The 25,673-nt window shown below is 43.2% G+C and overlaps 1 protein-coding gene across 3 annotated transcripts in view; it reads right to left on the bottom strand.

Moving 5' to 3' along the window:
• The window catches only part of vapb (VAMP (vesicle-associated membrane protein)-associated protein B and C), a 62,542-nt gene extending 48,116 nt beyond the window's left edge, over nucleotides 1–14,426 (bottom strand). For 2 of the 3 annotated variants that reach the window (XM_073061516.1, XM_073061518.1), the window contains exon 1: nucleotides 14,307–14,426. In XM_073061516.1, the coding sequence (XP_072917617.1) occupies nucleotides 14,307–14,364 (58 nt within the window). In that variant the 5' untranslated portion in view covers nucleotides 14,365–14,426. The remainder of the gene's footprint in view (nucleotides 1–14,306) is intronic. The other variant, XM_073061517.1, reaches the window with a different exon arrangement.
• Nucleotides 14,427–25,673: the final 11,247 nt, after the last annotated feature.

Genomic DNA, 25,673 nt, shown 5'->3' with positions numbered 1-25,673 from the left:
ACTGCAGCACCCCACTCACCACAGACTGCCAACCGGAGAAACACCCATTTATACCAACTCTCTGCCTTCTATTGGTTAACCAATACACTACCCATGCCAATACACTTCCTCTGACTCCATGCATCCGTATCTTATTTATAAGTCTCTTGTGCAGCACCTTATCAAAAGGCTTCTGGTAATGCTTCCTTCCCCCCCCCCCCCCACCACTCCCCATCCTCTTTTCCCCCTCTCACCTTATCTCCTTGTCTACCCATCGCCTCCCTCTGGTGTTCCTCCCCTTTCTTTCTTCCGTGGCCTTCTGTCCTCTCCAATTAGATTCCCCCTTCTCTTTCACCAACTTCCCAGCTCTTTACTTCACCCCTCCCCCTCCTGGCTTCACTTATCACTTTGTGTTTCTCCCTCCCCTTCCTCCACCTTTAAAATCTACTCATCTTTTTCTTCTCTAGTCCTGACGAAGGGTCTCGGCCCGAAACATCAACTGTCCTCTTTTCCACAGATGCAGCCTAGTCTGTTGAGTTCCTCTAGCATTTTTGTGTTCCAAGAACTCCTAAGTCCATCCCTCCCAAATATATCTGTTTATCACCTCCTGTTGGAAATTCAGGGATTACTAAGGCACAGGCTGCAAGAGGTGATTTTTTGTATTTGTTGAAGGTTTCTGAACAGATCAGAGTCTCTTCACACTGAAGCAACCCTCTATTAAATTGTGTGGCATATCTGCTATACTAATTGGGAATGTTCGGAATCAATCTAAAAGTTCAAAACAAGGCATTCAAAATTTTTTTTATCAATTAGCAACAATCGATTTAAATTATATCCAAATTCGTAACTCCACGACCAGGTATATCCCTTAGCTCTGTCATTAATAGCAAGTAACTGCACCTGCTCAATAGATGCAAAACAGTGGCGTTATTAACATAACCAATAGATCAGATCAATGTTCTGCAGTTTTACTACGTCCAGGAATGAACAGCAGAGGGAAATTGGTTCCAAGAATATCTACATACACAACACTGGCACCCAAATACAGATAACAAGACTGAAGCATGCACAACTACTTTCAAACAGAATTGCCAAACACACACATACACACACAATTAATAATGATCATATGAAAAGTAAAAATGCAGATGCTGGAAGTCTAAAATGTAATCAGAAAACACAAGAAACACTCAGTGATTGCAGTATCACCTATGGAACGAGAAGAGTTTAATTTCAGGTTGAAAACAGTGCATTGAAACCCAAGTTCCACTAAGACACTCAGCTAATTTGACTCACGCAACATGATAAAGAAATAAGCGTATTCAATACATGGATAAGCCCTGCTAATAACATAGCTACAGCGCTAACAACCTACAACTGCAGAGTAGTTACACCTGCTGCAAAAATGTCACGGGAAAACAGCATGAGTAAATGACTGACAATGCAGAAAATTTAAAATAACAGTAACTAGAAATCTGAAATAAAAACAGAAATGATTTGAATGCTCAGAAGGACATGTAAAGAAAAATAGAGTTAATGTTTTAGAACAAGGATATGAAAAATTAAATCTGTTTGAAGTTGCAGGGGGGAGGGATAGAGTGATCAATGGTGGAGATCAAGGTTGGTCAGAGGACAACTGCATTGGTGCCAACATAGCTAATCACAGCTAATCTGTTTTAAGGCAGGGAAGAAGAGAAGAATGCACATGAGCAGCTGGTGGAAAAGGGAGATGTACAACACAGAATTGCTGGAAATAGGAAATAAAACAGAATGCTGGAAATAATCAGATCAGGTATCAACAGCAGAAGGAGAATAATGCTATTGTTACAAGTGCATGACCTTATATGTGAATTGACTAGGTCTGACACAATCAGGAAAAACTAGTAATCTGAAACCATTGAATTCAGTTCTAATCCCTGCTGCTACATCATGCCTAGATGGAAAATAACTGTTCAAGCTTGCAGTGGTGGGCTTCACCAGAAAAGGAGTAAGAAGATTTTAAACATATTGATGCTTCGCTGCACGCTTGAGTGCTTGGTGGGTGGGGGGAGGGGCGCTGATGCTTTTCTTGCTGGTGGGGGAGGGGGGATTGTTGCTTTACTGCTGCTTACACGTGGGAGGGGGCTTTGGGTTCCAACATTTAGCTGTCATTTAACTCCTCTGTTTTTGTGGATGGTTGTGAAGAAAAAGAATTTCAGGATGTATATTGTATACATTTCTCTGACATTAAATATACCGTTGAAACCTTTGAATGGAGGTGTTCTGTAAAGCAGTTAGCTAATATGCATGGAGATTACACTGTGGACACCATGTAATATTCTAGACTGGTAGGAAATGTAAGTGAATTGCAGCTTCATCTTGGATGACTGCTGTAGGTCCTAGAAGGTTGTAAGCATCAGAGTTAACGGCATCTGTTGTAGTTCTATGGTAGTGTGAGATGGTGAGTGTTGGGAATGGAAGCATGAGAAAGGGAAGTTTAGAAAGCTGAACAGGGAAAAATCATTGCCTAATCAGTATATACAGAGGTTATTCTCAATCATTGGAGCTATGGCTTCAGTTCTGCTCATGTTGGGCCCCAAGGATCACTAAATTCCAGGGCACATTATAGCCTTAGTCAGAATCAGAATCAGGTTTATTTTCACTGGCACGTGACGTGAAATTTGTTAACTTAGCAGCAGTAGTTCAATAAAATGCATAATCTAGCAGAGAAAAAAATAAACAAAATAGAATAATAAGTAAACAAGTAAATCAATTACGTATATTGAATAGATTACAAAAAAGTAAAATAACAGAAATACTGTATATTTAAAAATAGTGAGGTGGTGTCCAAAGATTCAGTGTCTATTTAGGAATTGGATGGCGGAGGGGAAGAAGCTGTTCCTGAATCACTGAATGTGTGCCTTCAGACTTCTGTACCTCCTACCTGAAGGTAGCAGTGAGAAAAGGGCATGCCCTGGGTGCTGGAAGTCCTTAATAATGGACACTGCCTTTCCGACACACTGCTCCCTAAAGGTTTCCCGGGTACTTTGTAGGCCAGTACCCAAGCAAAGAGATTAATTCCAAGTTATAATGATGTCTGGACTCAAAAAGACCTGTTGGAACCCAACCTAAGCTACTTCTGAAATGAGTGTGATTGGAATAGGGTGTAAGGTGATGCATTTGACAGTCATACCCGAGTAGGACTTATCCCGTGAACAGCAGGCACCGATGAGTATCGTGAACCAGAGAGACCTGGGTGCGCGTGCAGTTTACAGAAAACAGCCACCTATATAGACAGGGTGGTGAAGGTGGCATTCGGCATGCTGGCCTTCAGTTAGAGCATCCATCGAGTTTAATAGTGACATTACATTGCAGTTATATCAATCATAGGTGAGGCTACAAATGGAGTACTGTGTACTGTTTTGGTCAGCTTGTCACAAGAAAGACACTGTCAAGTTGAAGGGGCTGTAGAAGAGATTTACGAGAATGCTACCTGGACTAATTGGCCAGAGTAATAAGGAGAGGTTGGGCATACTGGAGTGCAGCTATAAGTTTATGAATCATGAAGGCTATGGATAAATTGGATAGGCATAGTCTTTTCCCATGGGTTAGGAAGTCCAAAACTAGAAAGCACAGGTGCAAAGTAAAGGGAGATTTAAAAGAGACCCGAGAGGTAACTTTACAGAGGGTAGTGAGCAACTGGATTAATCAGGCAGAGGAAGCGGTGAAGGTGGATACAGTTACAACATTTCAGAGACATTTAGACACGAGACGGGGGTGGGGGGGTGTTGCTTGGAGGGTTATGGATAAACAGGCAAGGAGGGTGCTGTGGTCAAGTGGATCATTTGGGCCAAAGGACCTACTTCCCTGCTGTACTACTCTATGACTGATCTCCTAAGTGTAAACAATGGCAGTTTCTCTCATCTCTCCACAGACTTAAGTTTTTATTTCGTGTACCATCCCAGTAAATCTCCCCGCACACTCTCCCAAGGTGTTGGCACCTTCTTATGCAATGCTCAGAATCCCAAAATAGCCTGACAAGTGTTTTGATAAATGTTTAGTATAACTTAAAAGCTTTAGAATTCTGTATCGCTAAAAGGCCAAAAATTTTGCTATTAGAACAGCTCTATAATCAATGACCTTAATACAAATATCATTATTAACTAAGATGACCAACTGATTTCATTGAGACAATATCTGCAAGACCTCCATACTTTTGTACTCCTAAGGTCTTGTAATAAACATCAACACACTAATTTGTTTCCTAATTTCTTGCTAAGTTTTATTTTACCTTTCTGCATCTCATAAGCCAGCATACCCTTCTGGAGTATCAATTTTTTCATTCTTCCAGCAGCCCCAATTGATCAGCTACTTTTGTCCCCTCAATCTGCATACATCTCTTTGCAGTCTCCATGTGTCAAAGCTCGCTTGTCCACCTGATTTTGTAACATTAGAAAACTTGGGTCTAATGAACAATTGGACTTAGAACATCTCCTGTTTCTCTCTCATAAAGCCCAACCTGTTGAGTATGTCCAGAAATGTTGTTTCTAACCTTGATATACAATATCTATTTTTATAAAGTTTTTAATAAAAAGTTGTGAACAGATGTGGTATCGTATTAGAAATAGTTTGCAAGCGAAAGTAGCCTACTTGATGTTGATTCCTTTTACCCGTCAATCTGTCCAAACACACTTACTTTCAACCTTAAGAATCTTTTTCATTAACTCAACATTTATGTTGTAACTATGAACAGTTTTATAACACTTGAAATTCTCCAATCTGTCACCAGTTTCCATTTCCAGAGGATTGAATGATTGTAGCCAAGGCTTCCCTATTTTCACCACTATAACTCCATTATGGAATTCTACCAACAATGGGTAAAACGTGCAGCATTCTGCTATGAAAACACTGCACTGAAATGGTAGTTCTTCTGTCACTTCAGAAGGATTACAAGACACTATAATGTACTCACTCACGTGTACTGAGATATAGTGAAAAACTTGTTTAGCATACCATCCATACAGATCATTTTGAAACTTAAGTACTTTGACATAGTAAGGGAAAAGCAGTAATAGAATGCAGAATATAGTGTTACAATTAGAGAAAATACAGTGCAGGTGGACAAAATAGTGCAAGGTAAATTGGGAGGCCAAGGGTTCATTTTTTTAGTCTCAGAAGAAGTGGCAAAAGGAATATAGCATATGGAAGGGCATGGTCATGCACTTTGGCAGAAGGAATAAAGGAGTGGACTATATTCTAAATAGGGCGAAAATTTAAAAATCAATGGTGCAAAGGGACTTGGGAGCCCTCACGCAAGCTTCCCTAAAGATCAACTTGCAGGTTGATTTGGGGGTAAGAAAAGCAAATACAATGTAGCATTCTGTTAAAAGGAACTACAATACAAAAGCAAGGATGTAATGCTGAGGCTTTATAAAACGTTGGTCAGACTGCACTTAGGAGTATTGTGAACAGTTTTGGGCCCCCTTAAAAGATGTGTTGGCATTGGAGAGGTTCCACAGGAAGTTCACAAGAATTATCCTGGGATTGAAAGGGTTAACATATGTTAACATGAGGAGTGTTTGATGGCCCTGGGCCTGCACTCACTGGAGTTTAGAAGAATGGGTGTGGGGGGGGGGGGGGGGAGAGAGAGAATCTCATTGAAACCTATCTGATATTGAAAGGCCTAGATTGAATGGGATGCAGAGAAGATGTTTCCTATAGTGGGAGAGTCCAAAACCAAGGCACAGCCTCAGAATTCAGGGATGTCCGTTTACAACAGATGAGAAAAAATTTCTTTAGCCAGAGGGTGGTGAATCATTGCCACAGACAGCTGTGAAGGCCAAGTCATTGGGTATATTTAAGGCGGAGGTTGATGGGTTCTTGATTAATCAGGGCTTCAAGGGTTATGGGGAGAAGGCAGAAAAACAGGGCTGAGGGGGATAATAAATCAGCTATAATGAAATGGCAGAGCAGACTCAATAGGTCAAATGGCCTAATTCTGCTCCCATGTGTTACGGCCTCATCAGGATCACAGCTGATATTTCACTTCAATGGCAATTTCCGATCCTATTTTCATAACCCTTTGATTCCCTTAATATCCCAAAATTTACAGATTCCAGTTATGAATGAACACATTGTCAGAGAATTCCAAAGCTTCACCAAACTCCACATGAAGGAATTTCTCACATTAACCCAAAATGGCCTACCTCTTTTTCTGAGACTATGGTCCCCAATTCTATATTCATCAGCTAAAGGAAACATCCTGATAAATTTTCCTTACCAAAACAATTTAGTCTTCTGAACTCTTATGGAATACAGACCTGGTACTCAACTCTCCTCATACAGCAAACCCACCTTCCCTGGAATCAGTCTAGCAAATCTTCATTGCATTCCTTTTGTGGTAAGTATAGCCTTTTTCCAGACAAGGAGATAAAACTGTATATAATACTCCAGATGTAGTCTCTCCAAGGCCCTGTTTAATTACCATAAGGTATCTTTATTCCAGTACTTAAATTATTTTATAATAAAATTCAACTTGCCACTTGCCTTCCGAACATCTTCTCACTTGCTGGGTTTCAGCAAAATACATACAAGGACATTTTAGATAATTTTGATAGGTATCAAAGAATATTGAGGAACAGTGGACTGTGGAGTACAAATTCATAGATCATTTAAGATGGGAACACAGATAGATAACATGGTTTGGAAGGCATATCGGAAACTCTGGGCTTTATCAGTCACGGCATTGAAAGCAGAAGTAAGGAGTTTATGCTTCAAGTTTACAAACCCCTGACACATCTTAGCTGGAGCACTAGGTGCAGTTCTGTTCACCAAGGTGTATGAAGGACGTCATGTGGCAGAGGTGTAAAGGAAATTTGCTAGGATTTTGCCTGGAATGCAGTAGTTCAGTTATTAGGAGACAGTAGAGAACCCAGGTCTTTTCACCCGAAGCAGTTAAGTGGATGGGGGAAGCATGATTGAGGATTTTATAATAATGAGGGGTATAGATGGGTAAGGGACAGACAAATTCACCCCATATCAGAGGTAGGTAAAACCAGAATACAAGATGTTTTGGCCAAGGATGGAGGGTGGGCAAGAGAGATATGGAGGAAGTATGAGGAGGACCTTTGTCACCCAAAGAATGACAAGTGCCTTGAATGCAGTGCTTAAAAGGGTGGGTGAAGCTGGGTCACTGAGAGCACTTAAGCACCTATTTAAAATATCCGGACACTTGAATTGCTTAGGCATCAAGGACTATAGACCAATTACTGGGTGATGAGGTTAACAAGGAAGAGTACCCACTAGTCAGCATGGATGAATTGGTCAAATGGGTTATTTCAATGCTGTGTGATTCAATGAATATTGATATTCAATCACTCACTATTTAAAACATAGTCTGCTTTGTATGCTTATATGGATAGCTTCACATTTCCTAGATTATATTACATTGCCAAATTCTTGCTCACTCAGTTTATCTACAATCCACTTTACATCCTCCTCCCTCCTCAAAATCCTGCCTAGTCTGGTATCAGCAGCAAACATGGGAGTACAAGATTTGGTCCTCTCAGTCAAATCACTGCTGTAGACTGTGGCAAAACTGGGGTCCAAGCACACTATACATCATAGTCTGCCAACCTGAGAATTCTTTTATTCCCCACTTTTGCTCCTGTCCCATAACCAATTCTCTATCAAAATCAGTGTATTAACTCCAAACCCATATGCACTGTGCTAGCTGACTTTCATGCAAATTTATCAAAAACCTTCTGAAAAATCCAAATTCACCACTTCCACTGGTTTTTCCTGAGTCACTTCTTCAGAACTCCCAACAGATTACAGAATAGTCAGACTTTCTTCTAATAAATCCAAAATGACTCTGCTCAATTATTCAAACCAATTGGCACTGCTATTACATCCTTAAAAATTGACTGTAAGTTTCCCTATTTTAGATGCCTTTAGACTTGTAGTTCAGTTTTCTCCCACTCCCCCCCCCCCATTTTCCAACAAGATAGAGTTGGCAAACCAAGGCAATATTCTGCAGTATAGGTACAATACTTCTAAACATACCTCTTTTGAATTACTCGCACAGCAATTTATAGCATATAATTTCTCTTTAAGAAATGTACTTTTAAATCAACTTCATGATCTTCTGAAGGACTCGGTGGACCAAGAAAGTGGACAAAGATCATCACCATGGCCGGAAGTGAAGTGGGGGTGGGGAGGTGACTCTAAGCCAGGCTGAAATGCAAAGGGATGAGATGAAATGAGACGCCCTCCCTCAACTCAGCATTTTGTGAGCAAATGTGCAGTCGGTGGAGAAGAAAATTGAGGACCTGATTGCTGTATCAGAGGGAAATGAGAGATTATTATTCTATGTTTGAACGAGACATGGCTTACTCCCAGCACGCCAAATACGACTATCAGATCCTAGGATTTCGATTCATAGGATTAACCCAACTACTGATTTGGAAGAGGCAAATGTGGAGGTGTGTTTTATGATAAACTCTTGGTGATGTTCCAATGTAGCGATCTGTCAAACTTGTGTTACCCCGATATTGAACACCTAAAAGTCAAACGCCACCTGTTCTATTTACCTAGGGAGTTTCCATAATCCTGACCACAGTTTACTTACCACCAGCACCCAACTATAATCAAGAGCTTGAGTTACTGCATGATGCCATCTCCAAACAAGAAAAAGTCCATCCCGATGCATTTCAAATCGGTCGGGGATGTCAACAATTACCACCAGCATATAACCTGTAGCACCAGAGGTCCCAACACTCTAGATCACTTATACTAACATGAGGAATGCCTACCGTTCCATGCTCAGACTGCATTTTGGTGAAATCTGATCAGTTGGCTGCCTTTCTCCTACCTGCATACAGGCAGAGGCTAAACAGCAAAGTTCCAGAGATTAGAACAACAAAGATGTGGTCACAGGAGGCAGAGGAGTGGCTATGGGACTGCTTCAAGTTGGTGGACTGGGCCGTGTTCAAGGACTCAGCTGCGGATCTGAATGAATACACCATGGTTATCATGGACTTCATTAAAACAGTTGTAGACGTATGTGGCCACACAAAATTATTCCGTCTTCCCCAACCAGAAACCCTGGATGAATGATGAGATCCGCAATTTGCTGAGGGCCAGCTCTGAGACATTCAAATCTGGTGACCAAGTTATAAGAGATTCAGGAATGATCTCTGGAAAGCCATCTCATGGGTGAAGTGACAATTCCCGACTAAACTTGAATGAACAAAGGACACTTTACAGTTGTGACAGGGTTTGAATACCATCGTCTCTAATAATGGTAAATCAAGTGACATAGGTGACAACAGTAGCACTTACATTCACGGTGATGAAGTGTTTTGAGAGGTTGGTAATGAAACATATCAACTCCTGCTTGAGAAACCAGTCCACAGCAGATACTACCTCGACGGCTCTTCAGGCAACCGTGGAACATCTGGACAGCAAATATGCATACATCAGGATGCTCTTTATGAACCACAACTCAACATTCAATACCATCGGCCCCATAAAATTAATGGAGAAACTTCAAGTCCTTGACCTCAATACTTTCTTGCGCAATTGGATCCTCGATTTTGTCACTTGCAGGCCCCAGTCAGTTCAGATTGGCAACAGCACCTCCTCCACGAATCCATCAGCAGGTTCATAATGCTGTGTGCTTAGTCTTCTGCTCTACTCACTTTACAATTAGGACTGTGTAGCTAAGCACAGCTCCAATGCCATATTCAAATTTGCTGACGATACCACTATCATAGGCCAAATCAAAGGTGGTGATGAAACAGTATGTAGGAGGGAGATTGAAAACCTAGTTGAGTGGTGCCATAACAACCTCTCATTCAATGTCAGCAAGACCAAGGAGCTGATTATTGACTTCACAAGGAGGAAACCACAGGTCCACAAGCCAGTCCTCATTGGGGATCAGAGATGGAGAGGGTCGACAGCATTACATTCCTCAGTGTTATTATTTTGAAGGACCTGTCGTAGGCCCAGTATGTAAGTGCATTGATGAATAAAGCACAGCAGTGCCTCACATTCCTTAGGAAATAGTGTGGATTCAGCATAACATCTAAAACTTTGACAAACTTCTATAGATGTGTGGTGGAGAGTATACTGACTGGCTGGATTACAGCCTGGTATGGAAACACCAAAGCTCTTGCACAGGAAATCCTACAAAAAGTAATGGATACGGCCCAGTCCATCACAAGTAAAGCCCTCCCCATCACTGAATGCATCTACATGAAGCGTTACCACAGGAAAACAGCATCCGTCATCAGGGATCTTCATCACCTAGGACACGCTCTCTTTTCGCTGTCATCAGAAAGATACAGGAGCCTCAGAAGACACAACACCAGGTTCAGAAACAGTTATTGCCCTCAACTATCAGGCTCTTGAACCAAACAGGATAACACCATTCAATTTCACTTGCCCCATCACTGAAATGTTCCCACAACCTACGAACTCACTTTCAAGAACTCTTCATCTCACGTTCTTGATATTTATTGCTTATTTATTATTTCTTTCTTTTTGTATGCCACCTTGAGCACACTGGGTGAAAGTCCAAGTTGATGCAGTCTTTCATTGATTCGATTATGGTTATTATTGTATTCGAATTTATTGAGGTTCCTGCAAGAAAATGAATCTCAGGGTTTATATGATGAATTTATGTACTTTGATAATAAATTTACTTTCAACTTTTTAAGTAGTAGGATCATATTTGCAGCAACCAAGTTTCTGATTAAGCTGAAGCTAAACAAACTCCAGAGGAAAATCATAACTTAAGGGTATTATCCATTATTATTAATTATTTATAATGGATAGAATGGCCTTCATTGTTAAAGAGATCAGTCACAGAGAGAGCCAAAATAAGCCAGTGGGAAACAAAACACATCTCCACACAATTATAGTGAACATGGGTTGTAAAATTAATGAAATAATACACATGGAAAGTTCCTGTTATTTTCAGGTGCTCATTCTGATACATACTTGGTCTATTGGAACCTGAACCAGCAAAGGAAATGAAACTTCCGTAGCATTCTAGCAAACTCTAAAAAGCAATAAGACCCACCTACCTGACTACAAAGTTGCTGTTGACCATCCACTAGATGACTTCATTTAATGAATGTTATGAAACATAGTCAAAACACATCTTAGCGCAGTAATTTCTCTTCTAAACTTGGAAAACAGCTTAGCTCCAAGAAATCTTTTCAATAAAGTGTCTGCATAGAAGTAAGTTGCTCAATCGGGATGGGTAGTAGAATGCTTCACATGGCTTCATTACACTGAATATGAAGGAATGAAACAGCTCACCATCTTGTATCCTACATAGTGGAATACGGATGGGAGATTATTTGAGATTAGGATAAAGATCAGCTCATACTGTGATACTTTAATTTACTGGATGTTACCCACAATATTCAACAGTATGGCCCTTCCTGAAATTCTACCACGAAGACCAAACAAATCCAATGGAAAAATAGAAACAGCAATACCCCAACAATTGTGAGAATGTGGAACTTGCTACCAGAGGAATAGCATGTATGTACTTAAAGAGAAGCTACATGTAAAGGAGCGGAAAATGGAAGGTAACACTCACAGGTTCGATATGGCATAAACTCAGTATTACCGAAGGCAACAGCTGGCAAGTCAAGTTCAGGCTATTTACATTAAAAAGCACACTTTCAAAGATAACTGCATAAATTAGCTGAAAATATGCATGACAAGTGGATGCTTCAATGTACCCCAAATACTTCAACTCTTTAGCATTCTACAAGACAAAAAGGCACCATTTCAACATCGTTTAAATTCTTTTTTGCTACCAATACTGAAATATTTCAAAAAAGATTGGAGGCAAAATTATGTTAGATGCTTTTGAACAGTTTTTACCAAACTGTCTTGAATGAAATTTCTATTGGTAAACACAGTAGTGAGTTGGTCAGCCATTTCTGTTTCAGTCAAGTCTACGTTACAGGCCAACTGTAATAGTTTGGTACTTGCTTTGTTAACTTACAATTACCTTGCTGAACCTTGCAGACCACAACTGTTTCTGCATCTATTCCAGCAATGCTATTGTATTTTAATATAACAATGCATCAACACTGACAGCTGATTCAACTTCTCAACAGAGTCCAAACTGGTGCAAGGAGCAGCATGGTAGCATAAAGGTTTGTGCAAACACTTTACAGCACCAACAATCATAGATCGGAGTTCGATTCCCGCTGCTGTCTGTAAAGAATTTGTACAATCTCTCTGTAGTTGTGTGGGTTTCCTCCCACATCCCAAAGACTTATGGTTAGGGTTAGTAAGTTGTGGGCATGTCACGTTGATGACACTTGCAGGCTATCCCCAGCACAATCCTCGCTGATTGAAACAGATGAAAAATTCTACTTCAATTCCCCCCCATGTCAATATTTGCTCTCCTGAATCCAAATGCAGTGCAAATACAGCCTGAAGGAATCCTATGCTGCTTCCTTCTCTACTTCTCAAGAAATCACACAAGGACCATTCCTTAATGGAAAACTACAGTATTTTGATGACAATAGTCAAGAATGACCAAACTCTCAATCGTCCTTATATGGCATTTACAACACAGTATCATTTCAGAATAGCTCTTGGAATTACCAGAACAGATCAAGTTCCAGAGTTTAAAATCTGGCATGAACAGAGCTGAGAAAATACCACTGAAAACTACTGGGAGGATGAGGGAAACACTCAAATGGTAAGGGAAAACCTGTTTTGCAGAACTCTTGATGGATTTTAGCCTAAGTTAATTTCAGAACAGATCTAAAGTCCCATTTTACAGAAGAATTCGCAAAGAGCAGCTTGCAACTGCTTTGAAATAAGGGTCATCACAAAAAAATCAAATTTGTCCCATTGGGTAGGGGAAGACAAGAGAAATCTGGAAACAAACAAGAAACTGAAGATACTCAACATGTCAAGCAGCATCTGTGGGGGAAATGGACAGATAACATTTCAGGCTGAGACTTTTCATCTAGACTGGTGAGACGAAGAGTCTTAGCCTGAACTGCTGACAGTCCATTCCCCCACAGTTGCTGTCTGACAGAGTTTCTCCAACTTCATGTTTGTTGCTCTCGATTCCAGCATCTGCAATCTCTTGCATGTCCAAGAGAAATCAGGAAGCTTTGTGGAGAAGAAATAGTAAGAAGGAAATGAGGGGAAGAATATTAAAGAAAAGCAAACAAATGGGTCAAAGGAGGGATGGGATAGCTTTACAGCACAGAAATGTGCCTTGAGCCCAATCTATCTTTGCCAAACATGACACCTATCTATGCTACTCCCACTTGTCCACAGCCCTTTACTCATTTCCTATCCAAGTACCTGTCCAAATCAATTTGAAAGCACTGTAACTGAAGAGAATAAGGTCAGGGGAGTGGGAAGTATCAAAGTCTCTGAGATTAGAGGCAGACGGCAAGGCAAGGTCCCAAATGAAAGAGCTGGAAAAGTTGTGGGGGGGAAGGGGACAATTATGGGTGTCCCATGGAGAGAGGGCGTAAGTGATATGTGAGGTAGGTGATCCATTTGGGACAACCACTAAAGAGAAAAAGGTTCTAGAAGGTGGAACTCATTCTGCAGGATGTAAGGAGCTTGAGCAGATCGTGGAACAGTAGAGGGTGTCCAGAGAAGGAAGGTAAGTAGTGTACAAGGCAAATCAGGGTGTTTGGGATGGCTGGGGAAAGGAAGAATTCAGAAGGAATGGTACTCATTTTGAGGGCATTCTTGAGGAGGTCAAGCATCGGGGCGAGGGGGAGGGATGGAGAAGTGAGGTCGGGATGGCATGTGGGAGGGGGGGATGGATGGAGGGAGGGAAGTGGGATGGATGGAGGGAAGATGGAAGGGATGCAGAGAGTGAGGGAAGATGGTGGGGGATGCAGGGAGGGAAGGTGGGGGGGATGCAGGGAGGGAAGGTGGGGAGGATGCAGGGAGGGAAGGTGGGGGGATGCAGAGAGGGAAAGAGAGGTGGATGGAAGGATGGAGGGAGAGGTGGCAGCCGGCGTCTGTCCAGCCGCTGGTCCAGTGATGTGCATACCCTGATCAGAGCGAGCCCGGCTCCCCCCACCCCCCTCACAGCAGCACCGAAGCCAAACTTGCGGTGAGAGGGCAGTAAGCAGCACTGGACGAGCCCGCAGCACGGCTGGAGGGTTGACCTGACGGCTAGCGGGTACCGCGGCATCCGAGGCTCCAGGCTCCGGCCTACGCGCCCTCCTCGCCAAGCTCAGACGCGAAGGACGTCGGAGACTGCCGAACAGCGCTCCAGGAAGAGGGGAAGATTGTGGAGAACGCCACCCAGGGCAGCAGCCCCCGCCGCTTACCTTTGAATTTGAGCTCGTTGGGCGGCTCCAGTACGAGGACCTGCTCGGTGCGGGCCATGGCGGACAGAGCGGCACCGACAAGAGGAGTGACCGAGGCAGAGCAGCGCGTGACGTCACGCCGGCCCGCGACCGCCGCCAGCGGCGCCAGGCCGCACTGCAACACGCCTGTCAGTCATGTCCCGACTCCCAGCTCCGGACCGGCACACGCGGTCCGCTGCAGATCGGGAAAACACTGTACCACGCCCCCAACAAACAGCCCTGCCGCACACGACAGGTGCATACTTTAATTCCCAGGTAGCTGCGAAGCCCCTAATCTAACACGCCTGGAATATATACAAGTCCGGGATCCGCACTGAATCACTGCCTCGCCACAGGACTGCAGCGCACTGCAACGGGGCTGTCATGGCCTGCCACAGGACTGCAACGCACTGCAATACGCCAGTGATGCCCTTCCATGGGGCTCGAGCACACGGTGCAGTGCCCCTGTAATACCCAGAGATCCCCCTCTTCCTTCCTCGAAGGTTCTCATCCCTGTTCTGACAAGCATTCAGTGTCCCCCATACCCTCTCGAGACAGACCCTCGGGATAGAGGGTGACTTGTTTTCCAGTCTGAAGTGACTCGTGAACTTAATGTGAGAATCACAGACTCTTGCAGACGGGGCAGCTAGCACACTCCTTTCCTCAGGGACTGAGTACCCATGCACAGACACCAGCTTCCCACTCCAATACTCCTTCTCCACTTTGGGAAAACTCAGGCTAGGTATTCCCAGGAGTCAGCAGGGTATGTTTCTTCTTCGAATCATCTTTCCTGTTCAACTCTTAACTCCCAACTTCAAACCAAAGTCAAGTTTGTTGTCATAGGTGCCACCATTATCTGTTTGGGGAGTTTCGTGTCAGCATGCCCACTTGCCTGACAGAGTAACTAAGGCCTCTGTGCCAGGTTGCTGACCGAGAGAGGGAGCTGACTTGGCCCCACATCCATCCTGTGAGCTTTGGGGCCCAAAACCCGTTGATGCTCCAGCACAGCAAAGGAATGCTGCCGACCGTCACAGTCCAGGCTGGAAGTGTGCGGATGGAGTCATATATTGAAGCTTGGTATACTGAATGCTTAGGCTGTAGGGAAGGACCACAGTATAGGCTCAGAATGAGGTTTTCAGGTAATTGGAGACATGGTAAAATGAGCTGAGGTCAGCAGGGTTTCAAGGGGAAATCTTGTCTGACGAATCTGTTGGAATTCTTTGAGGAAATAACAGGCAGGATAGACAAAGGAGAGCCAATGGATGTTGTTTACTTGGATTTTTCAGAAAACCTCTGACAAGGTGTCACACATGATGCTGCTAAACAAGATGGGGGCCATGGTTTTGCACGAATAATACTCGCATGGACAGGAGGCAAAGAGTGGGAACAAAGGGGGCCTTCTCTGGTTGCGGTCAGTGACTAGAGGTGTCTCGCAGGGGTCATTGTTGGGACTGTTTCTTTTCATGTTACATGTCAATGATCTAGATAACAGAATTGATAGCTTTTTGAGCAGGTTTGTGGATGAAGCATAGAAATCTACAGCACATTACAGACCCTTCGGCCCACAATGTTGTGCCACCCATGTAACCTACTCTAACAGCTGCCTAGAATTTCCCTACCGCATAGCCCTCTTTTTCTAAGCTCCATGTACCTATCATAGAGTCTCTTAAAACACCGTATTGTACCCACCTCTGCCACCTTCACTGGCAGTGCATTCCACGTACCCAATACTCTCTGCATAAAAAAAACTTAACTCTGACATCCCCATTGTACCCACTTTCAAGCACCTTAAAACTGTGCTCCCTCATGCTAGCCATTTCAGCCCTGGGGAAAAAACCTCTGACTATCAACACAATCAGTGCCTCTCATCATCTTATACACCTTCATCAGGTCACCTCTCATCCTCCGTCACTCCAAGGAGAAAAGGCCAAGTTCACTCAACCTATTCTCATAAGACATGCTTTCCAATCCAGGCAACACCTTTGTAAATCTCTTCTGCACTCTCTCTATGGTATCCACATCCTTCGTGTAGTGAGGTGACCAGAACTGAACAGAGTACTCCAAATGGGGTCTGACCAGGGTCCTGGATAGCTGTAACATTACCTTATGGCTCTTGAACTCAATCCCATGGTTGATGAAGGCCAACACACCATTCGCCTTCTTAACCACACAGTCAACACTGTCAAGCATCCTATGGACATGCTGATCCTACACTGCCAGAAGTCTTACCATTAATATTATATTCTGTCCTCAAATTTGACCTACCAAAATGAACCACCTTACACTAATCTGGGTTGAAGTCCATCTGCCACTTCTCAGCCCAGTTCTGCATCCTATTGATGTCCCGCTGTAACCTCTGACAACCGTCCAGCCTACCCACAACACCCACAACTTTTGTTTCATTAGCAGACTTACTAATTCCCCCCTTCCACTTCCTCATCCAGATCATTTATAAAAACCACAAAGAGGAGGGGCCCCAGAACAGATCCCCGCAGAACACCACTGGTCACTATCCTCCATGTAGAATATGACCCGTCTACAACCACTCTTTGCCTCCTGTGGGCAAGCCAATTCTGGATCCACAAAGCAAGGTCCTCTTGGATCCCATACCTCCTTACTTTCTCAATGAGCCTTGCATGGGGAACCTTATCAAATGCCTGACTGAAATCCATATACACTACATCCACTGTTCTACCTTCATCAATGTATTTTGTTACATCCTCAAAGAATTCAATCAGGTTCATAAGGCCTGACCTGCTCTTGACAAAGCCGTGCTAACTGTCCCTAATCAGATTATGTATCTCCAAATGCTCAAAAATCCTGCCTCTCAGGATCTTCTCCAACAACTTGCCTACCACTGAAGTAAGACTCACTGGTCTATAATTTCCTGGGTTTTCTGGATGATACCAAGGTAGGTGGAGGGACAGGTAGTGTTGAGGAAGCAGGGAGTCTGTAGAAGGATTTGAACAGATGTGGAGAATGGCAAAGATGTGGCAGATGGAATACAATGTAGGGAAGTGTAGGGTCATGCACTTTTGTAGAAGGAATCAAGGCATAGACTATTTTCTAAATGGGGAGCAAATTCAGAAATTAGAGATGCAAGGACACTCATGCAGGATTCCCTAAAAGTTAACTTGCAGGTTAAGTCAGTGATATGGAAGGCAAATGCGATGTTGGCATTCACTTCAAGAGGACTGGAATATACAAGCAAGGATGTAAAGCTGAGGCGTTATAAGGCGTTGGGCAAACCATACTTTGGAGTATTGCAAGCAGTTTTGGGTTCCTTATCTAAGAAAAGATGTGCTGGCATTGGAGATGGTCTGGAGAAAGATCCTGGGAATGAAAGGGCTAACATATGAGGAGCGTTTGATGGCTCTGGGGCAATACTTGCAGGAGTTTAGAAGAAACAGAGGGAATCTCATTGAAACCTTTCGGACATTGAGAACCTATTCAAAGTTCAAACTAAATTTATTTTCAAAGTACGTATATGCCACCATATACCGCCCTGAGATTCATTTTCTTGCAAGCATTCACAGTAAGAAAAAAAGACAACAGAATCAATGAAAAACTGCACACAAAACAACACATAAGAAACAACCAATGGGCAAAGGATAAACTGCCCAAATACAAAAATATAAATAATTCTGTACCCTGAAATATGGAACACATGTCCAAGGATAAATTAGCTCATTTTTACTCTTATATAAACCCTATTTGTGACAGATGTCAATTGGAAATCGCGTCTTTAACTATATGTTTTGGTCATGTCCGCTTTTGAAAAAATATTGGAAAGATATTTTTGATATTATCTCTGCGGTACTGAACATCGATTTACAACCCCATCCTATTACCGCAATTTTTGGTTTACCGATGATGGACTCACTCCATTTATCTCCTTCCGCCTGTCGAATGATTGCTTTTCTCACTTTGATGGCTAGAAGATCTATTTTGTTGAATTGGAAGGAAATTAATCCTCCCACTGTATTTCATTGGCTTTCTCAAACTATGTTATGTTTAAATTTAGAAAAAATTAGAAGTGGTGTATTCGATATTTCTATTAAATTTGAAAAGATATGGAGACCATTTATTCAATATTTTCATATGATGTAATACGACCCTGTTCCAAGCTTATTGGTTTTTTCAGCTTTAATCGTATTTATGTTGAGAGGATTGGAGTTGACGACATTGATGTTTATGTATTCTTGTGAGATATTATAAACAGCCCTTTTTTTTCTCTCTTTTTTAGTTTTTCTTCTTTTTTTTTCTTTTTTTGCTCCTTTTTTTTCCTTAGATACTAGATTAGTAGGTTAGTCAACTTTGCATATATATATTTTTTTCTTTTTTTATATTATATATTATGAAATATCTAGATTTACCTTGTTCATATATATACTATATGGTTCATGTTTCGGGGAAACTTATTTATACTGTATTCATTGCTTATGTATTCTTTCATGTGTAATGGGAATTTGTATGTTTGTAATCCCTTTATTAATATATCAATTGTATTTTGTTCATAATATTATTAATACTAATAAAAAGATTGAAAAAGAAAAGAAAGAAATATGGAACACAGTGTAATGCTCCTTCAATACTCTGCCAAAGGCTTGCAATGAACAATGGAACTCACTACAACATGTCTATAATGCAGCACATTACTACACACCTGTAGTGCCCTACCACAGAATTGGACAATGCCTTTGCATAACTGTAGTGCTCCACCCTTCAAAGCCAGAACACAAGTTGCAACACGCACCATTACAGGGCTGGAACACACACTGCAACATGCCTTTAACACCCAGGGGATATTACAGGCACAAAAAGCAATACAAACTCAATTCCTTGCCGTGCAATAGGAGCATACTGCAACGTGCCTGTCGTCACCCAGCGCAGGACAGATCCACACTGCTACTTGTCTGTAATGACCTGCTCAGGTCTGGAGCACAAAATACCACGTGCTTATAATGGAAGATCCTGATTCCTGTTGCGGGGTTAGTGGTGAGAAGAGAGCACTTCTTGGATGGGGAGGGTCCTGCTTGAGGAGGGGGTGGAGGTTGTATCAGTGATGGAGCTGGCTGAGTCTACAATCTCTTGCAATCCTGTGCATCGGAGCCTCCACACCAGGCATTGATGCAACCAGTCAGAATGCCCCCCACTCTCCAGCTATGGACATTTGCAAGAATATTCGGTGACAAACAAAATCTCCTCAAACTTCTAATGAGTTGGAGCTGCTGGCGAACCATTTTTGTCATCGCATCAGTCAGTTGGGCTGAGGACAGATCCTTTGAGATGTTGCACCCAGGAATTTAAAGTTGCTCACCCTTTCCATTACTGACCCCTTATCAGTGAGGACTGGTGTCATTCTTCCTGAAATCCCAGATTTCTGAGCAGTCCATGAACCTATGGAAACTACTTCCTTATTCTTTTTTTTTGAATTATTTATTTACTTTTAGTTTTCTAGTAATTGTACGTCTTTGTACTGTACTGCTGCAGCAAAAGAACAGATTTCACATGTGACAAGGATAATAAACTTGATTCTGATTCTAATTCCTTTCTTCCCACAGATGCTGCTCAACCCACTGAATTCCTCCAGTGGATTGTGTTTTGCTCAAGATTCCAGCATGTGCCATCCCTTGTGACTCTGCACTGTAAAATACTTGTAATGCCCAAAAACAAAACTGCAACATAATTTAATATCCTCTCCTCCCTCCATCCTTCCAAACCCCCCTCCTTCCATCTTTCCATCCCCTCAACCCCCATCCGTCCTTCCCCTCCTCCCTTCCACCATCTATCCATCCCCTCTTCCCTCCCTACAACAATAGACATGTAATACTGAAGATCCTATTGCAATAGAGCTGCAATGTCTTGTCACTGAAATGGAGGAAATGTGTCCCAGCCCCTGCACCTCGACATATGACTGCAGCCCGCACAGCACAATGGCTGCAATGGACAGGTTGTTTCATGAGGAAAGGTTGGACAGGCAGAGGGGACAGATGCTGGAGCTTAGAGGAGCAAGAGAGGATTTGACTGAAACACCCAGGATGTCTAAGGATCCAAAAAGGTGGATGTGGAGATGTAATTTTCTTGTGAGGGAGAATTGAACAGAGGTCGCTGTTTAAAAATAGGCAGAAATAAAGTGAAACTATTCTCTCAGACTTGTCATTACTGCATTATTGCTAAGGATGAGGTAAGCAGTTTCTGGTTATGCAAGGGGGTGAAAGGTTGCTGGCGATCAACAGGAATATGGGGTTGAAGTTACAGTCAGTTCAATGATGATATTACTGAATGGCAGATCAGATTTAAGGCAGCAAGGGTACACATTTATTTCCTTACATAGAACTGGAGCAAGCTACAACGTGACTGTATTTGTCCAAGTGCAACACAATTAACATGACCGAATGCTATGGTGGATACTACAATGTGGCTGTAATATCTGGGCACAAAACAGGTGGGCACGGCAAAATACGTTTCATTCCCACAGCGCGCACTGCAACAACCCTGTAATGACCATTCATAGGACTGAAGAACAGGCCTGTTTTGTTCCATACGCCCGTTGTATGTCATCACAGATGCAATAGGTCTCAAGCATCCTGAAATGTGCCTGTAGCTTCCTGTCGCTGGATAGCAGCACATTACAACACAGCTGCAATATCCAGCTTAAAGCGCAGGAACAACCAATACAACACCCCTGAGATTTCCCAGCACACCTGTAATGCCCAACCACAGTACCCACTCGGACTGGAACTCCTGTAAAGTTCTGCAAACAGGAAAAGAGCACATATTGTAATATGCCTGTAATACTTCACCAAAGAAATAGAGCATACTTCTGCAAGCCTGTAATCCAATGGCGCGGAATAGGACCACAGGGCAACATTACAGCAATGGCCTGTAATAAGTATGGAGCCAAGTACAATGTGTTTGTAATACCCCATCTCAAATTTGGAGCACTCTACAATTTGCATGTAATACTTAACTACAAGATAGGATCACACTGCAACATGCCTGCAATACAAATGGATAGGAATGCACTCCACCTAACACATTTAATGCCTGGCTGTAGAAGTGGAGTGTGATGCTACATGTTTGTAAAACATGCTACAGAGCTGGAGCCTGCAGAGACACAAGCCCACAGTTCCCTGCATGGGACTGGAACCACAGCAGTATCCTTGTGATTCCCCAACACTGATGAGAACCAAACTCATACCTGTAGAGCCCTGTTACAGGTTTTCAGCACATTATGAAGGCTTGCAACTCCCTGACATAGGTCTGGAGTGTATTGCCTCAGCGTTACAGTCCATCTGAAGGACTAAGGACTGCAGCTTCACCCCCTCCATCTTAGGCACTCCCTAGAGATCAGGGATGACTTGTTTCATTCTGGCTCTGAGGTGACAGATGAGACTATTACACCATAAAACATCCGAGCTGAAGTAGAGCATTCAGCCCATCGAGCCTGTTCCGCAATTCCAAGATAGGTAATTTACATCCCTTCCCAACATCATTTCCTGCCTTCTCCCCGTAACCTTTGACACCCTGACTAATCAAGAACTTATCAACCTCTGCTTTAAATATACCCAATGACTTGGCCTCCACAGCCATCTGTGGCAAAAAAATTCACAGATTCACCACCCTCTGCCTAAAGAAATTCTTCTTCATCTCTGTTCTAAAGGGACATCCTTCAATGCTGAGACTGTGCCCTCTAGTGCTATGGCAAGTATCCTTTCCACTTCCAATATGAGACATGCAGAGTGAGCCCCAGAGGAGGGTGGACAGAAGGTTGGTTTGTGGTGTGGTGCCTCCCTTCTGTTGTTTACTCTGGCCCTCTGTGTGCTCCCAGCGCATGGATTTGCTCTCAGTCCCATCACGTGTGCTCCGGCTCTAGTGCCTGAAGACACTCACCTCAAGGATCAATAACAAAGGCTCTTCCCTTTACCAATTCTGAAAAACCTTAACACTACTTTGGACTTTTTTTAAATCTCTCTCAGTCATGCCTCTATGCAGGCTATGTAGAATTCTTGCTAATTTATGTTAATTATGTCATCCTTGTCTTATAATGTAGTGCGTTGCTGTTACAAAATGCTGTTTTCCTAGCAATTATACCCCATCTATGTATACTTACGACCACAATGCATTTGAGGTGGAACTGACAGACCAGGGATTCCCAGGAGTCAGTAGGGAAGCTGCTCTTCTTCCAGGATGCCCTCAGCACATTCTTAAATCCTTTTTGCGTCCCCTTGGCAATCTCTTCCCATGACAGAACAGGGAATAGAGCCCCTGTCACAGGATATTGGGTATGGAATGTAACTGAGTGTAACTACGACAATACACAAGAAGCTGGAAGCCCACACAGCAGGTCAGGCATCATCTGTGGAGGGAAATAGACAGTGAAAGTTCAGATTTAATTCATCATCAAAGCACCTTTGTATATGTTACCATACACTACCCTGAGATTCATTTTCAATCACAAAGAAACACCATGGAATCAGTGAAAATTTGCACACAACAAAGACGGGCAAACAACCAACGTGCAAAAGAAAACAAAAAGTGCAAGTACAAAAACAAATAATAAATCAATAATAAATATTGAAACACGAGTTGTAAAGTACTTAGAAGTGAGTCTATATGTTGTAGAATCAGTTCCGTGTTGGGGGAAGAGTGAAGTTATCCAAGCTGGTTGAGGGGCAATAACCGCTCCTGAACCTGGTGGTGTGAGACCTGAGGCTCCTGTACCTCCTTCCTGATGGTAACAGCATGGGCTGAGTGGTGGGGACTGATGATGGATGCTGCTTTCCTGCAACAGGACTCCTGGGTGATGTGCTCAGTGGTGGGGAGGGCCATATCCACTACTTGTTTGTAGACTTCTCCACTGAAGGGCATTGGTGTTTCCATATCAGGCTGTGACGCAAACAGTCAGGATACTTTCCAGTGCATATTTAAAGAAGTTTGTCAATTTATTATCAAAATATGTATATGTCACCATATACTACCTCGAGATTCATTTTCTTGCAGGCATTCACAGTAGAACAGAAAAATATAACAGAATCAATGAAAAACTACACACAAAGACCGACAAACAACCACTGCACAAAAGACAAACTGTACAAATTTTTAAAATAAATAAGTGAAGTAATAATACTGAGAACACAAGTTATAGAGACTTCGAATGTGAGTGCACAGGTTGTGGGATCAGCTCAGTGCCGAGGTGGGTGAAGTTATCCATGTTAGTTCAAGAGCCTGATGATTGAAGGGTAATAACTGTTTCTGAACCTGGTGGTGTGGGGCCTGAGGCTCCTGTTGCTTCTTCCCGATGGCAGCAGCGAGAAGAGAGCACGGCCTGGATGATGATGACTGCTCAGGTTGAGACCCTTCATTTGAATGATAGGGGACAGATCGCTGGTATCAAGAGGTGGAGGGGAAGGGTGGAGCAAGAGCTGGCAATTGATAGGTGGATCCAGGTGAGGTGGGATGATGGGCAGATGTGGGAGAAGGAGAACTAGAGACTCTGTATGGACAAGGCAGTGTGGGAAAAAACACCAGTCATTTGAGAGATTCTGTGGAGACACTGTAAGAGTATGTTTCCAGTGCCTTGGAATGATAATAGATGCTACAGAATTCAGAAGCTTATAGGAGAGCAAGGATCATCGCTGTCTGATAGACAACACATTTTGCAGTCTGAGGTCTTGATCTCAAGATTCTCTTTTCCTCAATTGACAAAATGCTGCATTGGAGTATTAAAAATGGCGGCGTGCTTCACCATTGACATTCTGCTGTGGGTGAGAAGTGGCTTCCGAGATATGAGACGTGACGAGATACGAGATATGATATTGTGCCATGAACTATGATTCTCACAGGGCAGTGTGGTGCACCAAGTGCAGGTGAGCTGAGGACTTCCCCTCATCTTGCAGATCCTGGGTATAATCCATCTCCTCTTCACCACGGCTTGGAGCTCAGCATCCAAGTGCAGCGCACATACAATCATCTTCTGCGGAGCTGAAGCACACGGCAGTGCGGGTGTTCAACTCTGCCACAGGACTGGGGCACTCCGCAAGGCTTTGATGTAGGAGTGCAGTGCACTGGGCCGAGCCTCTAATGTCTAACTCATGACTGGAGGCAAACTGGAGACAGCTGCAATCCCTCATCACAGGACTGGAGCACGCTGCAGTGGTCATGGGTGACACACGTACTGCTCACATCTTTAGTATCCAGGCACAAGAGAATAAATCTGCATATAACATCTCGTTACAGAACAGGAGCATCCTGAAAGACCCTGCAGCGTCCGACCTGGAGCACACTGCACAGTTGCTGTAAAACCCTGTGACGGAACACAGTATCCAGTGCAGATCACCTCTCCTTGCCGAGCATAGGAGAGAAATGTGTGACAATACAGAAGGTGGCCATTCAGCCCATCAGCTCCAGGTAAGGTCCAATCTCCCCAGTCTCATTTCCCTTGAGCCCTCAACAACTCCCCCTTTTTGCCACTTACCTACAATGAGGGGCAGGTAACACACACAAGATTCTGGAGGAACTCAGCAAGGCAGGCAGCGACTACAGAGGGAAATAAACAGTCAATGTTTTGTGCTGAGACCCTTCATGAGGACTATGGAAGCCTGGTGAACTGTGGAAGGAAACACACTCACAGGAAGAACGTGCAAACTCCACACAGTTGGCACGGCAGGTCAGGATTGAGTCTGGGCCGCCAGTGTTGTGAAGCAGCAGCACTAACAGTTACACTTCCCCGTTGTCTTGTGCCAGTAACGGGCTACTGTGGACCTTTGACCTACTGCAACAGGCCTGTAATTCCCAGCGCAAAGCTGGCGCACACTCAGACACATTAGAAATGCTGCTCACAATAGGTCTGTAATGCTCAGTCAACGGGGCAGTAACACACAATGTAGAACGCCTGTAATACCCCAGCTCACGACACAAACAGAATTACTATAAACTACAAAATAAATAAAGGAATAATGGGGTAGTGTCAAAAAATGCCATTCCCTTTTCTCAGTTCCTTCATCTCCGCTGCATCTGCATCCAGGAGGAGGCTTTCCTTTCCAGAACATCAGAGATATTCTCCTCCTTCAAAGAAAAGGGAATCTCTTCCTCCACCATTGATGCCTCTCTCGCCCGCACCTCTGCCCTCACTCCATCTCTCTACTGTCTTAACAGGGATAGAGTTCCTCTTGTCTTTACCTACCACCCATGAGCTTCTGCGTCTAGCACATCATTCTCCACACCTTCCCCCATCTTCAAAGGGATCCAATCACCAAACACATCCTTACTCCACCCTCACAACCAATCTCCGCTTTCTGCAGGAATTGCTCTCTTCATGATTCCTTCGTCCGTTCGTCTCTTCCC

This window comes from Hemitrygon akajei, chromosome 11, assembly GCF_048418815.1.
Source record: "Hemitrygon akajei chromosome 11, sHemAka1.3, whole genome shotgun sequence".
Classification (NCBI taxonomy): Eukaryota; Metazoa; Chordata; class Chondrichthyes; order Myliobatiformes; family Dasyatidae; genus Hemitrygon; species Hemitrygon akajei.
Note: the sequence above shows the minus strand (reverse complement) of the source record. Positions and strands in the feature narration are given on the sequence as shown.